The sequence below is a fragment of the Mirounga leonina genome, unplaced genomic scaffold (assembly GCF_011800145.1).
Source record: "Mirounga leonina isolate KUSES-001 unplaced genomic scaffold, KU_Mleo_1.0 Mir_174, whole genome shotgun sequence".
Lineage (NCBI taxonomy): Eukaryota > Metazoa > Chordata > Mammalia > Carnivora > Phocidae > Mirounga > Mirounga leonina.
In genome coordinates, this window is record NW_023270451.1 from 35566078 (window position 1) to 35579037 (window position 12960).

Here is a 12960-nt window from a genome sequence, read left to right on the forward strand (position 1 = left end):
ACAGGGACAGTGTATGATAGTTCAGAATAAGTTTTTCCATGGTTTCTTTCTTAGACTTTTGAATCCTATCCATTCTCTGAAAGAGAATGTATGAATAATTTAAAGAGAGTAAAAATGTTTTGGAAAATATTTGAAGATTCTTTCCATTGTAGATATGGCCCATGATTTTGCATTTCTTATATTCTATAGGGTTTATAAGAAGCAGAGCCAAAGAGATATGTGGATATTTTGTTTGTTTGTTTTTCTGTTTTAGCAAATGCCAAATAAAGTAGAAGATATCTGGTAATTCAAAACTCCATCATGTAGATCTTATATCCTGTTTGTCTTTAGGCTTTCCAGAAGGTGTTAAAAGGAATGTGGGCTGAGAACCTAGATATTTCAGAGGGTTCCAATTAAAGAAAGAAAGCATTTCTTTTCAGTGGTGAAGTAAACATGTTATGACACTCATTTATCTGCCCGTTCATTCAGTAGTTTTTTATTGGACATCTATTTTTTCCCAAAAGTTCTAATACAAGTAACATTAAAAACAATATAAACAAAATACTTTGGGAATGTAATATAGGGCCTTTTGTTTTTAACTATGAGGATGGAGGAATATTTTAATAGAGGTAATATTTAACCTTGGTCTTGAATAAAAATGAGATTTTGACAAGCTAAAATCAAAGGGATTTATCTGTTGTAGTAAAAATATATAGATAAAGACATTAAGACTTCTTGGAATTGTGGGTGGCTCTGTTTTGGGTTTGTTTTATTTTTGGCAGAGGAAAGGCTACTTTGAATGGAATAAAAGTAAATAATGAGGCTGGATCAGTGATATGGAATATGATAAGGAATTGGAATTTCTGTGGAAAATATGGAAGAATTGAACAAATAAGCCCCATACTTTGGGGTAAAATAACAATAAAACAGTGTGTAATTTTTGAAAAAGGCAGACTCTCATATAAGAAAAAAAAGAGTTTCTTAAGCAAATAATCATTAGGCAAAGTTTTCCCCTGATTATTAATAAACAAAACAATAGTCTATCAGTGATATGTTGGAGCTGGCTCTCAATGTCAGAGCTAAGTGTATGTATATCTCTACTCAAATCTGAGTTCAGGGACATCACACTGGTATCTTGAAATAGGCCTTGGTGGGAATATTTACATCATGGAATTCAGCAAATGCTACAAATTACAGCTATTTCTGTTAAACATTTACCAGCACACCACTGCTACATGATGTGAAACAGGTCTTCTTAGCAGAAAAATCGACATTTGGAAGAGTATAGTACAAATCTTTTTACTAAACAAACAAAAATAAGTAAGGAAAAGCAGTTTAAAAACATGCAAATTAAAGAAGAGAAAATTTAAAAACACATGCAGTGGGAAGAAAACTGAGGATCAAAGACAACCAAACAGGAGAACTTACCAAGTATAACTATCAAATTTAAGCTTATTTGAAAAACAAGGACAAGAAAACAAGGTTTTTGGCATATAGAATGAGTTAAGCCTTCTTTATAAAAGTTAGTATCTAAACTATGGGCATTGTGTTAGGAAACTACACATAAAGCACTGAGCAAACTTCCCTTCAATGTTACTAAAACTTCATTTTAACATGCACCTTTCTATATATATAGTATTTCCCTAACTCAACTGTGGTTTGAAATGTTTTCTCATTGCATTGCACATCCATAATCCTACCTCAAGGCTTAAAAATATTGATAGTGTGAATTATCCAACAGATTACATTCATTATCCTCTTTCCAACAGACCACTATGCCTTCTTTTTACATTTAAGTTCATTTTTAATTATTTACCTAGTTCTTGCTCGGGTGTTTAATTATGCCACAAAGTCCAAACTTGCCGTAGTTCAATATCATAGAAACTATGGGGTACTATTTGGATATGATAGCGAATAGAGGCACTTACTCATAGTCTTCCTTCTTCCATTCATTAGCTGATATTTTGTGTCATGGTAGCTTTGTGTTGTTGTTTATTTATTTTTTATTTTATTATTATTATTTTTTAAATGTTTTATTTATTTATTCAAGAGAGGCAGAGGCAGAGAGAGAGGCAGAGGCAGAGGGAGAAGCAGGCTCCCCGCCTAGCAGGGAGCCCGATGCGGAACTCGATCCCAGGACCCTGGGATCACGACCTGAGCCGAAGGCAGACACTTAACCATCTGAGCCACCCAGGCGCCCCTGTTGTTGTTGTTTTTTAGTATTTACTTATTTTTTACAGAAAGAGAGAGAGTCGGGGAGGGGGGAAGGTTTGAGGGAGAGAATCCCCAAGCAGACTCCCCACTGAGCACAGAGCCTGATGCTGGGCTCATCCCACAACCCATGAGATCATGACCTGAGCCAAAACCAAGAGTCAGATGCTCAACTGATTGAGCCACCCAGGTGCCCCAGTGTCATGGTACCCCAGCAATAAATAGAGCAAATAACCTCAGTAATAATCTCAGATTCTAGCCTGTGCATCTCTCTTTATTTTATTCAAGGATTCCTTCAATATCTCATGTGGGCTGCGTGGTCATGACTTTACCCTTTGTTTCTTGGTTTTCCTGATACTCTCAAGACTTGTTAGGTTTATATCACTCCTCTTGGCCAGGGATGTTTCTTTATTGCTATGTGATATCACCCTTCATTATCCACATATAGGTAGGATATGGGCAGACTCAGTCTGAATAATCTCAGTAGTCTGTCAGTGTAGTAACTTGATTACCAATGGAATCCATCCTGATTTACTTCTTCTTCTTTTTTTTCCTAATCTGTTTGGTCAAGGATTTTAATGACTTCAGATGAATAAAAGGGATTATTTTGAGAATGACTCATGAATCACAATGTGGATAAAATTATAACCAGATTTACTTAAGCAATCAAATTAAACATATACAACTAATTGCAGACATCTCTAGGACAATTAGTTAAATGAAAGTTGAGTTTTAACCGCCAATCCCTCCTCACTGGGGAATTGATAATAGTTCATCAGCATTGAAGGTCAGGTCTATATGGTAAACTACTTCCCTTATCCTCTTGGTCTTGATCATCATATTCTTCCAAAGTTCTGCAATATCTTTGATCCTGACAACTGAACCCTTTCTCAATTTTTTCTGTGTTGCTTTGCATGTTATAGTGCATGTTTCAATCCCTTTGTAAGTGAATTTGTAGCCTGAATCTAGGAATATAGCTTGTTGTTTTTGCTGAAACACTTATAATCTCATTTTTTTCCTTAAATACATGATAGTATAGTAGGATAAATACGGACTCAAGAACCAGACTTAGTTTCCTATTCCCTTATGTCAGAAAACATATTCTCTTTTTTAAATGTCTTTAATTGTAAAGTATAATATTCAGAAAACTGTATAAGGTATGAATGTAAAACTCAATGAAATACTACAAATCAAGCACATATATAACCATCAACCAAGTCAAAAAATAAAATAATCTCATCACTTCAGTAGGCCTCATATTTCCTTTCCCAGTTAGTACTCCCTTACTCTTTTCCGAAAGTAACCAATTTTCTGTTTTCTAACATAATTAACCTATTTTTTAACTTTATATACATGAAATCATACAATATATTATCTCTTTGTATATAACTTCTGTTGCTCAGTATTATGTTTGTGAGATTCATCCATGTTATTGCAACTAGCTATAGTTCATTCACTTGTACTATTATATAGTACTACACTTCATAAAAAGAATAGGAAAATGGGGGTGCCTGGGTGGCTCAGTCAGTTAAGTGGCTGCCTTTGGCTCAGGTCATAATCCCAGGGTCCTGGGATAGAGCCCTGCTCCGCGGGAAGCCTGCTTCTCCCTCTCCTACTCCCCCTGCTTGTGTTCTCTCTCTCGCTGTGTCTCTCTCTGTCAAATAAATAAATAAAATCTTAAAAAAAAAAAAAGAATAGGAAAATGCCATAGTTTGTTTATTGTACTTTTATATTTTATTATTTTTTAATTCTACTTTTAATGAATATAGAGAATTTTTCAGTTTGGGGGCCATTATGTACAATGTTATAATAGACTTCTATATATGTTTCTTGATGCATTTGTACCACATTTCTGTTGACTATATATCTAACAATGGTATTGCTGGGTTGTGGGATTTGCATGTGTTTAGTTGTTGTAGGTAATAACAGACGGTTTTCCATAGTGGTTGTCACAATTCATACTCCTACCAGCAGCATATGACTGTTCTGTTGTTCTGTATATTTCCAACACTTGCTATTGTCAGTCTTTTAAAATTTTAGACATTCTTTTGGGTGTGTGATAGTATATCATCATGGTTTTGTCTTTGCAAAATGCTAATGAAGTAAAACAGATTTTCATTTACTTTTTGATTATTTGTATATTCCATTTTTGAAGTACCTATTAAGTCTTTTATTCACTTTCAGATTGTCATTTTTCCTACTGATTTGAGCAGTTCTTCATGTATTGTTGGTTAAATGTGTTGAAATATCTTGTCTAAAAATCATGTCCTTTGATAAATAAAAATAATTTTAATGTAGTTCAAATCTATCATTGCCTTTATGATTAGTTCTTTTTGTATTCTTTTAAAGTTTTCTTTGTACCCAAAGCCATGCAAATATTCTCCTCATTCCTTATGGCTCTGCAGTAGTATCTTTGTCTATATACTCATGGAGATGCTATTCTATTCCACAGATCTGTTTGTCTGTCTTCTTGACATTATTAGACTGCCTTAACTACTGTGGTTGTATAAGAAGTCTTGATATCTGTTAGAACAAATCTCCTACTTATTTTTTGTCTTCAAGATAGTCTTGGCTACATTTGTCCCTTTTGTGTTTTCATATAAGATTTTAGAATCAGCTTGTACAGTTCCACAAAAGACATATAAATGGATTTAGTTTATCAATAAAAGCAAAGGTTATCACATTGTAATAAAGAGTGCTGTTTAAAGGTACACTTTCTGTAATATAATAATAAAGTTTGAATATAAAAAAGTGAAGAAAAAACTAAACTACAGAAATTAACTGAAGGAGAGCTCATATTAATATCAGATAAAGTGGACTTTAAGACAAAAAAAGGAACTAGAGATAGAAATGCTTCATAGTGGTAAAATATTCTATTAACTGAGAAGATGAGACAATTCAAAAGTTATATATCTAATAACACAGCTTCAAAACATATCAAGCAAAAATTGAAAAAAACAAATGGAAAAATAATCAAAACTGCAATCATAATGACAGATTTTAACACACCTCATCAGAAACTCATTGAGAAAGAAGACAATAAAAAGGAGGTATGTAGATTTAAATATTTTCATAAACTAGCCCTCATTGAAATATATAATGGGCCATACTCAATAACTGCAGAGTATCAGTCCTTTCAAGGACTCATAATGTTTTCAAGAACAAACTATATTTGGGGGGCATGAAGTAAATTTCAATAAATTTCACCTAATTGAATTCATACAGAGTATAACCTCTTACCACAATAAATTAAACCAGAATCAATATTACATAACACAAAGACATTCCATGGAATGTTTATGGATTGGAAGACCTGATATTGTTAAAATGACCGTACTTCACAAAGTGATCAACATTTCAGTGCAATCCTATCAAAATCCCAGTGGCATTTTTTACAGAAATAGAACAAAAATTTTTAATTCATATGAAACCACAAAAGACCACAAGTAAACAAATTAATCTTGAGAAAGAAGAACAAAGCTGGAATCTTCATACCTCCTACTTTCAAAATAGATTACACAGCTTCAGTAATTAAAACAGTATGGCAAAAATGCCATAAAGACAGACTTGTAGACCAAGGGAACAGAATAGAAAGCACATATGTGGTCAGCTGATCTTAAACAAGGGTCCCAAGAATACATAATGGAAAAAGGATAGTCTCTTGAACAAATGGTGCTGGGAAAACTGGCTATCCACTTATAAAAGAATGAAACTGGACCCTTATCTTACATCACACACAAAGAAGAATTCAAAATGTATTAAGATTTAAATGTAAGACCCCAAACTATAAAACTTTTTAAAGAAACCAGGAAAAGTTTCATGACATTGGTCTTGGTAGTGATTTCATGGATATGATACCAAAAGCACTGGCAACAAAACCAAGAATAAACAAGTAGGACTACATCAAATTAAGAAGCTCTACAGCAAAAGAAACAAGAGAGTGAAAAGGCTTGGAGAAAATATTTGCAAACCAGGTAGCTGATAAGATGTTTATCTCTACAATATATAAGAACTCTTTATCAGCTCAGTAGTAAAATATACTAATAACCTAATATTAAAATGGGCTAAGAACTTGAACAGAAATTTGTCCAAAGAAGACCTATAATAGCCACAAAGTATATGAGAAAATGCTTAATGTCACTAATCGTCAATAAATGCAAGTCAGAACCACAATGAGATGTCACCTCATATCTGTCAGGATGTCAGTATGACTATTATAAAAAATGCCAGAGATGAGTGTTGGCAAGGATGTGGAAAAATGGGAACCCTTGCATGCTGTTGGTGGAAATGAAAAATGCTCTAGAAAACAGTATACAGGGCCCTCAAAAAATTAAATACGGAACTGCCATATTACACAGAAATCCTACTTTTGGATATTTATCCAAAAGAATCAAGATCACGGTCTTGAAGATATAATAGCACTCCCATGATCATCGCAGCACTATTTACCAAGGACAAGATGTGGACACAAGCTAAATGTTCACTGAGAGATGAATGAATAAGAAAATGTGGTATATACATACAATGGAATACTATTCAGCCTTTAAATGGAAAGAAATTTTGCAATATGTGAAACATAAATGAACCTTGAAGACATTATGCTAAGTGAAATAATCCAGTTGCAGAAAGACAAATACTACATGATTCCGCTTACATAAGTATCTAGAATGATCAAATTCATAGCATCAGAAAATGGAATGATAGTTGTCAGGGGCTAGAGGGAGATAGAAATGAGTTACTAATCAATGAGCATGAAGTTTCAGTCAAGCAAGATGAATAATTATGCTCTAGTGATCTGCTCTATGACATTATGCCTATAGTCAACAATAATGTATTATACATTTAAAAATTTGTTAAGTGGTTAGATCTCATGTTAAGTGTTCTTGCTACAGTAAAATAAAATAAAAGTAAGATACCAATGATGTAAAATAAAATGAAGTATAAAAACAAAACTGAAAAAATAATTATATAATTTGAAATAAAAATAAAATTGGAAAACCTCATTTATTTGGAAATTTCAAAATACAGTATCTCATGAGCCAAAGGAATCACGATGGAAACTAGAAAATATTTTGAGTTGAATGATTATGAAAATATGAAATATTAAAATTTGTGTCATGTATATAAAGGTGAATTTAGGGTAAGTATAAAAATATTAAATGTGTATATTAGAGTAGAAAGATGGAAGCATACAACTGAAGAAGTTAAAAAAGTTAAAAAATCAAAGCAATGAATTAAACATGAAGTAAGCAAAAGAAATATAAAGAGAAGAAATAATGAATTACAAAACAAAAATCATATATGATTTTTAAAAGTCAAAGTTTAGTTCTTTGAAATAATTAACAAAATTGATAGAACTCTAGCAAGACTGATTGACAAAGAAAAGTTATGCTTTACCAGTACTCAAAATGAAAAGGGGGGTCTTACTACAAATTTTAATGTATTAAAGAAAAATTGTTATGTAAAAAAAGTTGAAATTTTATTTGAAATGGAAAATTTCTTATAAAAATATAACCTTGCAAAAACCGAATCAGAAAGACAGAAAATCTGAATGGCACTATAATTATTAACAAAATTGAATCTTGAATGCCAAATTTACCAAGAGAAAATACTAGACCCACATAGCTTCATCAGTGAATTCTATAATTTATACTGTTATAGAGTAAATGGAGGAGAGGATGAGAAGAACACTTCACAGCTGTTTTCTTGAGACCAGTATAATATGATATCTCAAACTTAAAAGAACATTATAAGAAAGGAATATTATAGGAAAATCTTGCTCATAAGCATAGCAGTCAAAACACTAAGCAAAATATTAGCCATTCATCAACATCTTAAAAACCCATAACAAAGTTGTATTTAAGCCAGGAATATATTAACTTTCCAAAATAAGGAGCAGCTGGGTGGCCGATGGTTAAGCATCTTCCTTCTGCTCTGGTCATGATCTCTGGGTCCTAGGATCCAGCCTTAGTCGGGTTCCTTTCTCAACGGGGAGTTTGCTTCTCCCTCTGCCTCTCCCCTCTGGCTTCCTCTCTCTCCCTCTCTCTTTCTCTCAAATGAATAAATAAAACCTTTTAAAAAAATTCCAAAATAAGTAATTATAATTTGCCACATTGAGAGAATGATGAAGAAATATACCATTTCAGTAGATGCTTAAAAATCAGTTGATAAATTAAACACCCAGTTTTGATGACTACTTTTGGCAAACTGGGAATAAAAGGAAAATTTATTAATTTGATAAAGGATATCTACAAACATTCTACAGTATGCATCAGATTTAAGGGTGAAATATGGGAAATTTTCTTTAAAATCAAAAACAAGGCAAAGATACTCACTTTTACTGCTTCATTTTAACATTGCACAGTGGTCCTAGACTGTGCAATGGGGTAAGAAAAAAAATAAAGACTGGAGAAGAATAAACAAATCTGTTATTTTTTACAGATGATATAATTGTGTATGTAGAAAGTCTGTACAAAATTATTCATATATACATTACTGGAATTAATAAGTAAGTTTTAAAGAAATTGATACTCAATTTCAAAATCAATTAAAGTTCAAAAATCAAAACATCAATTAAAATCAATTATATTGATTTAAAAATGAATTATCACTGTTGTTCTTCCTAGTATTTCACCCTAAACCATACCCTGACTATAGCAGACAACCAAGAGAAGAACCTATTCCACTTAGGCCTCAGCTCTGGAGGGCAGAATAAAGGCAGCCTCTTCATGTTTTCTTTCAATTACTCTTTCCTTCATTCATTCAACATTTTTAAAATACCCACCCTATCCCAGGCTCTATCTTTGCCTTTAAATGGCTCACAACAAAGTAGAAAATAACAGACGTGGCTTACTACAATAAAATGTGTAGAGTAAACAAGAATATTTGTGTGGAAAGAAAGCACAGAAGTGGAAGCAATTTGCTCTATCAAAGAATTTTAGAAAAGATGTCACAGAGTGGGCATTGTTTATGTTGGTCTTTGGATGATTTAGTAAGGTTTCACCAATTCAAATAAGGATAGAGAAAATCAAATTTAGAAGAAACAGAATAAATAAAGGCATAAAAGTGTGAAAATACTTGGCATATTTGGGAAACATAAAAGCTAACAAGAGTAGTTAGTAGATCTTTTGCTTGATTAATGTATACATCTATCCTCATGTACCTATTTGCAAAATCTCTATTTAGCTTTGTTCTCTTCTGTTCTGAATCATGAAAATAATGAAGTTGATTTTCATGTCTCATGAGTACAGAGTGAGTTTTAAAATTGTTATTCAAGAGCTTCTCCAAGGATACCCTTGCCCATTTCTATAAATGCATCTTAGGCAACTAAAATGACTTTGGTTATTTAAATGATCTGATTCCAAAGAATATGAAAATTACTTATTTACAACACAATAATGGCCACATTTTTTATGGTGTTTTAAAATAGCTGTATACTTAGAAATTACATGATATGTAAAACTTAGCAAACATCTGAATACATCAATATGGTGTTGCCACTTTGTGTAAAAAATGTAGAAAAATAAATGTCCTGTCACTGAGTCAGAAAATTCCTATAAAGTTCTGTAAGTAATGGTTGAATTTAAGCTTTAGATCTAATAAAGCTGGATGAGAACTTCATATGTCAAGAGGTTGTGTTAAAATTATCTTGAATCTTATTACTTCCTGATAATTATTATTACTTGATGGAAATGCTCAACAAAGATAGCATGATGGGTGTGTGATATTTCCTACATCTGCATCTGCTTTATCTTCCTATAAGTATTAAATACAAAAGTACTCGGATTTACATAAAATATATCCTTATTTATCTTTCAATAACTCTTAACTAACATTGATTAGACTCAATAGCCAATGATTTTGCTACATCTTCTTAGCCAAACTAAATACCTAACAGCTTTACTGCATATTCTTAGTTTTTGTCCCAAATTTAAGAAAAATGACTATTCATTTAATATTATTTCATTACAGTTAGTTATTAGATTACTAATAATGACCAATACTTATAAATATTTGTTAAATAGCTGCTTTAATCAGATGTTTTTAGTGCTTTTAATTGTGAATGATTAAATCAACACTCTAGAAAAGACAATTCTGTGGTCCCTCTATACAAGGTTTTAATTTTTTGAAAACAGACTCTAAATGGCATTTGCCTACTTGCCAATTCAGAGTAGTACCTGTTACCTTCTCTGCAGAGCTACCAAATCAAAAATAAAGAACCTACATTGATAACTTTCTGAATTCATCTCTGTCTGTGTGTATACCCTTAAAATGAAGCAAATTGGGGCAATTTATTGAAGTTTAAATCCTCTAAATGACATTCACCTAAAACATGCAGGGAAATGGTTTGGGAGATTTAAATTATCACTGTAATTGCTTTAATTTTCTAGGTTGCTTTTATAAGTAGACACAACTTTTTCATATCCAACTGACGATTCCAAATTGGAGGTTTAGGATTGTTTGTATTTTTAATCTCAACACCCTAAATCACATTTACATTCTGCATAACCCAGGTCTTAAAAATAGCCCACAAACCTCAGTGCAAGAGAGTTTCAGAACCTTTCCAGTAGGCAGCACCTTTCAATTTGTCAGCATTTTTACTCCAATGTCTCAGGAAAGCTTTTTGAAGAGCTATATGCTGAAATCACCTCGTTCTTTTGTTCTTAGATATTTGAACATTGATGTTTCAAAATGTTTTATTAGTAAAATCTACCTGATTTCTAATAAAATTTTTCTCTAATCTCTGAGACAGAGTGAAAGGAAAGAGTATTTATAAGCAAGGTAGCTCAACCCTATCTAATTCTGGAGTAAGTTTTTCAAGTAACCTTCTGCCTATGATTCATTAGTTTCTCTGAGTTAAGAGCATATTACTAGGATAACATATTCTTGAAGATACTGTCTGAAATACCAGATTTTTAAAAACTTATTTTTAAAAATTTTAAGATTTGAGATTACAGCACTGACACGTTTTTTCTCTCTCACTAAACTGAATTCCAAATAACCTTTTGATGTTTTAAAGGTTTTTCTTTGGCAGCTAAGAAAAACACTCTTGAAAGTTCTATTTCGTGAATTTACCCAGGTATAAATAACCCTAAGCTAGTCGGTTATTCTATGGCATCTGGAAGAAAGGTGCTATTGTTTTAGATTCCATGATTGAAGTATAGAATAATCAATTCAGAGAGACCCTGAGGGGAAGATTCACTCACATATGTTATGGAAACTTGGAATTCCTGAGTTTTTAGGTTTTTTTCTTCAGATGAAGAGACATAGATGAGTTTGTATTTCAGTATAATGTCTAGTGACATTGGTTCCTTTTCATGGCATATTATAGTTTGACCATCATTTTGAGACTATTAACTTTAAATTTTCTAATAAAACTCCTTTTTTGTTAATACCTTTGTTACTATTACTTTCTTTAATTTCTAGGTCACAGTAGCTAGACAGCTATTTTGTTTGCAAGTGTTCTGGCTATGCAGTTTCTGGTGCTATACACCAAGCTACATCATCAAGGTATTCTTAGGATGTAGCATCAGATTTAGTTCTGCCAAAACACTCCATAAATTATTTAAAGTTCCTCTTCATTTCTTGCAAAGCAATGTTTGCTAAGCTTGTCCATGAAAAATCAGTGTAATTCCAGAGGATCATGATATATTTGCAAGACAGGAATTTATCCCATGTTTCCACATGGACATCTGCTTAGTTATAAGAACAGTAGAAGTTAAATGAAAATGCAGTTATTTCCCCCTAAAAATACAGTTATTTAGCTTTGGTTTTATTTGAACATTTTCTCTACCATTTATTTAATAGCAGTTGGATAAAAGCAGCTGTGTCTCATGGCTTTCTATTGTGAAGTGTCCAGAAGTGTGAAGTGGTTGGATGTAAAAACACTGCAAAAGTATGGATAATAGACTGCCCACTTTCTGTCTACTACAACTTCCCTGAGGTTTTGTTTGCAGGGCCCAGCTGCATATACAGACATGATGGAATTTGGTTTGTGAAGAACCTACAAAAATTACACAAATAACTCAGATTTTTAATGAATAATACACAGACATGCACCTGCTTCAGGGACTTCATAGATTAGTTTTGTGACCAATAGAAAAGTCCCTTGGAATTCAGTTATATGGCTGCAAAACAGAAAATAAAATTGGCTACACTTCTAGAACTACTGTTGGCAAAATGAAAATATTAACTAGTTCTTCGAGCAAGCTTTTTTTTGTGGGGAGGGGAGTTGTTTCAGTTTGCTTTGCTTCTGTCAGACTTACTATAAAGTCATAATATTCTGCTCATTATTATCTACTGTTCTTGCAGCTGGAGCCACTTGCCGAAGATATTCTCCACCAAACCCCGAATATGAATGCTGTTGTTTCTTTACAGAAGATCATTGAAATTCAAAGTATGTCTTTAAAGTTTTTTTTTAATTTCTAATCAGGTACAACTAATTAAACATATTGAAAATGAAAGCACATGAAAAACATATTTGAGTTTCCAAATATGAGAAACATATTTAGAATTATAATTTGCACATATTATATATTCATACCTAAATGTGTTACTGCCTTGCTCTTACTGTGGCGATCTAACCTTATACTGGTAACTCAGAGGCATTAGATTTAGAATCTTGTTTTTCTCATATTTTCCAAGTACTTGGATTTTTTTTCATTGCTATCACTAAGTGTCTATCCAAAACAATGAAATTAATCTAGAAATTTTTATTATATTGTCTAATCTTAACTAAGGGTAAGTTGTGTCCTAATGATGTTGGAATTC

General features: G+C 32.3%; 1 protein-coding gene across 1 annotated transcript in view; it reads left to right on the plus strand.

Moving 5' to 3' along the window:
- The window catches only part of HDAC9 (histone deacetylase 9), an 899218-nt gene that overhangs the window by 862202 nt on the left and 24056 nt on the right, over positions 1–12960 (plus strand). The window contains exon 26 of the mRNA XM_035020706.1: positions 12502–12586. Coding sequence (XP_034876597.1) covers positions 12502–12586 — 85 coding nt within the window. The remainder of the gene's footprint in view (positions 1–12501; positions 12587–12960) is intronic.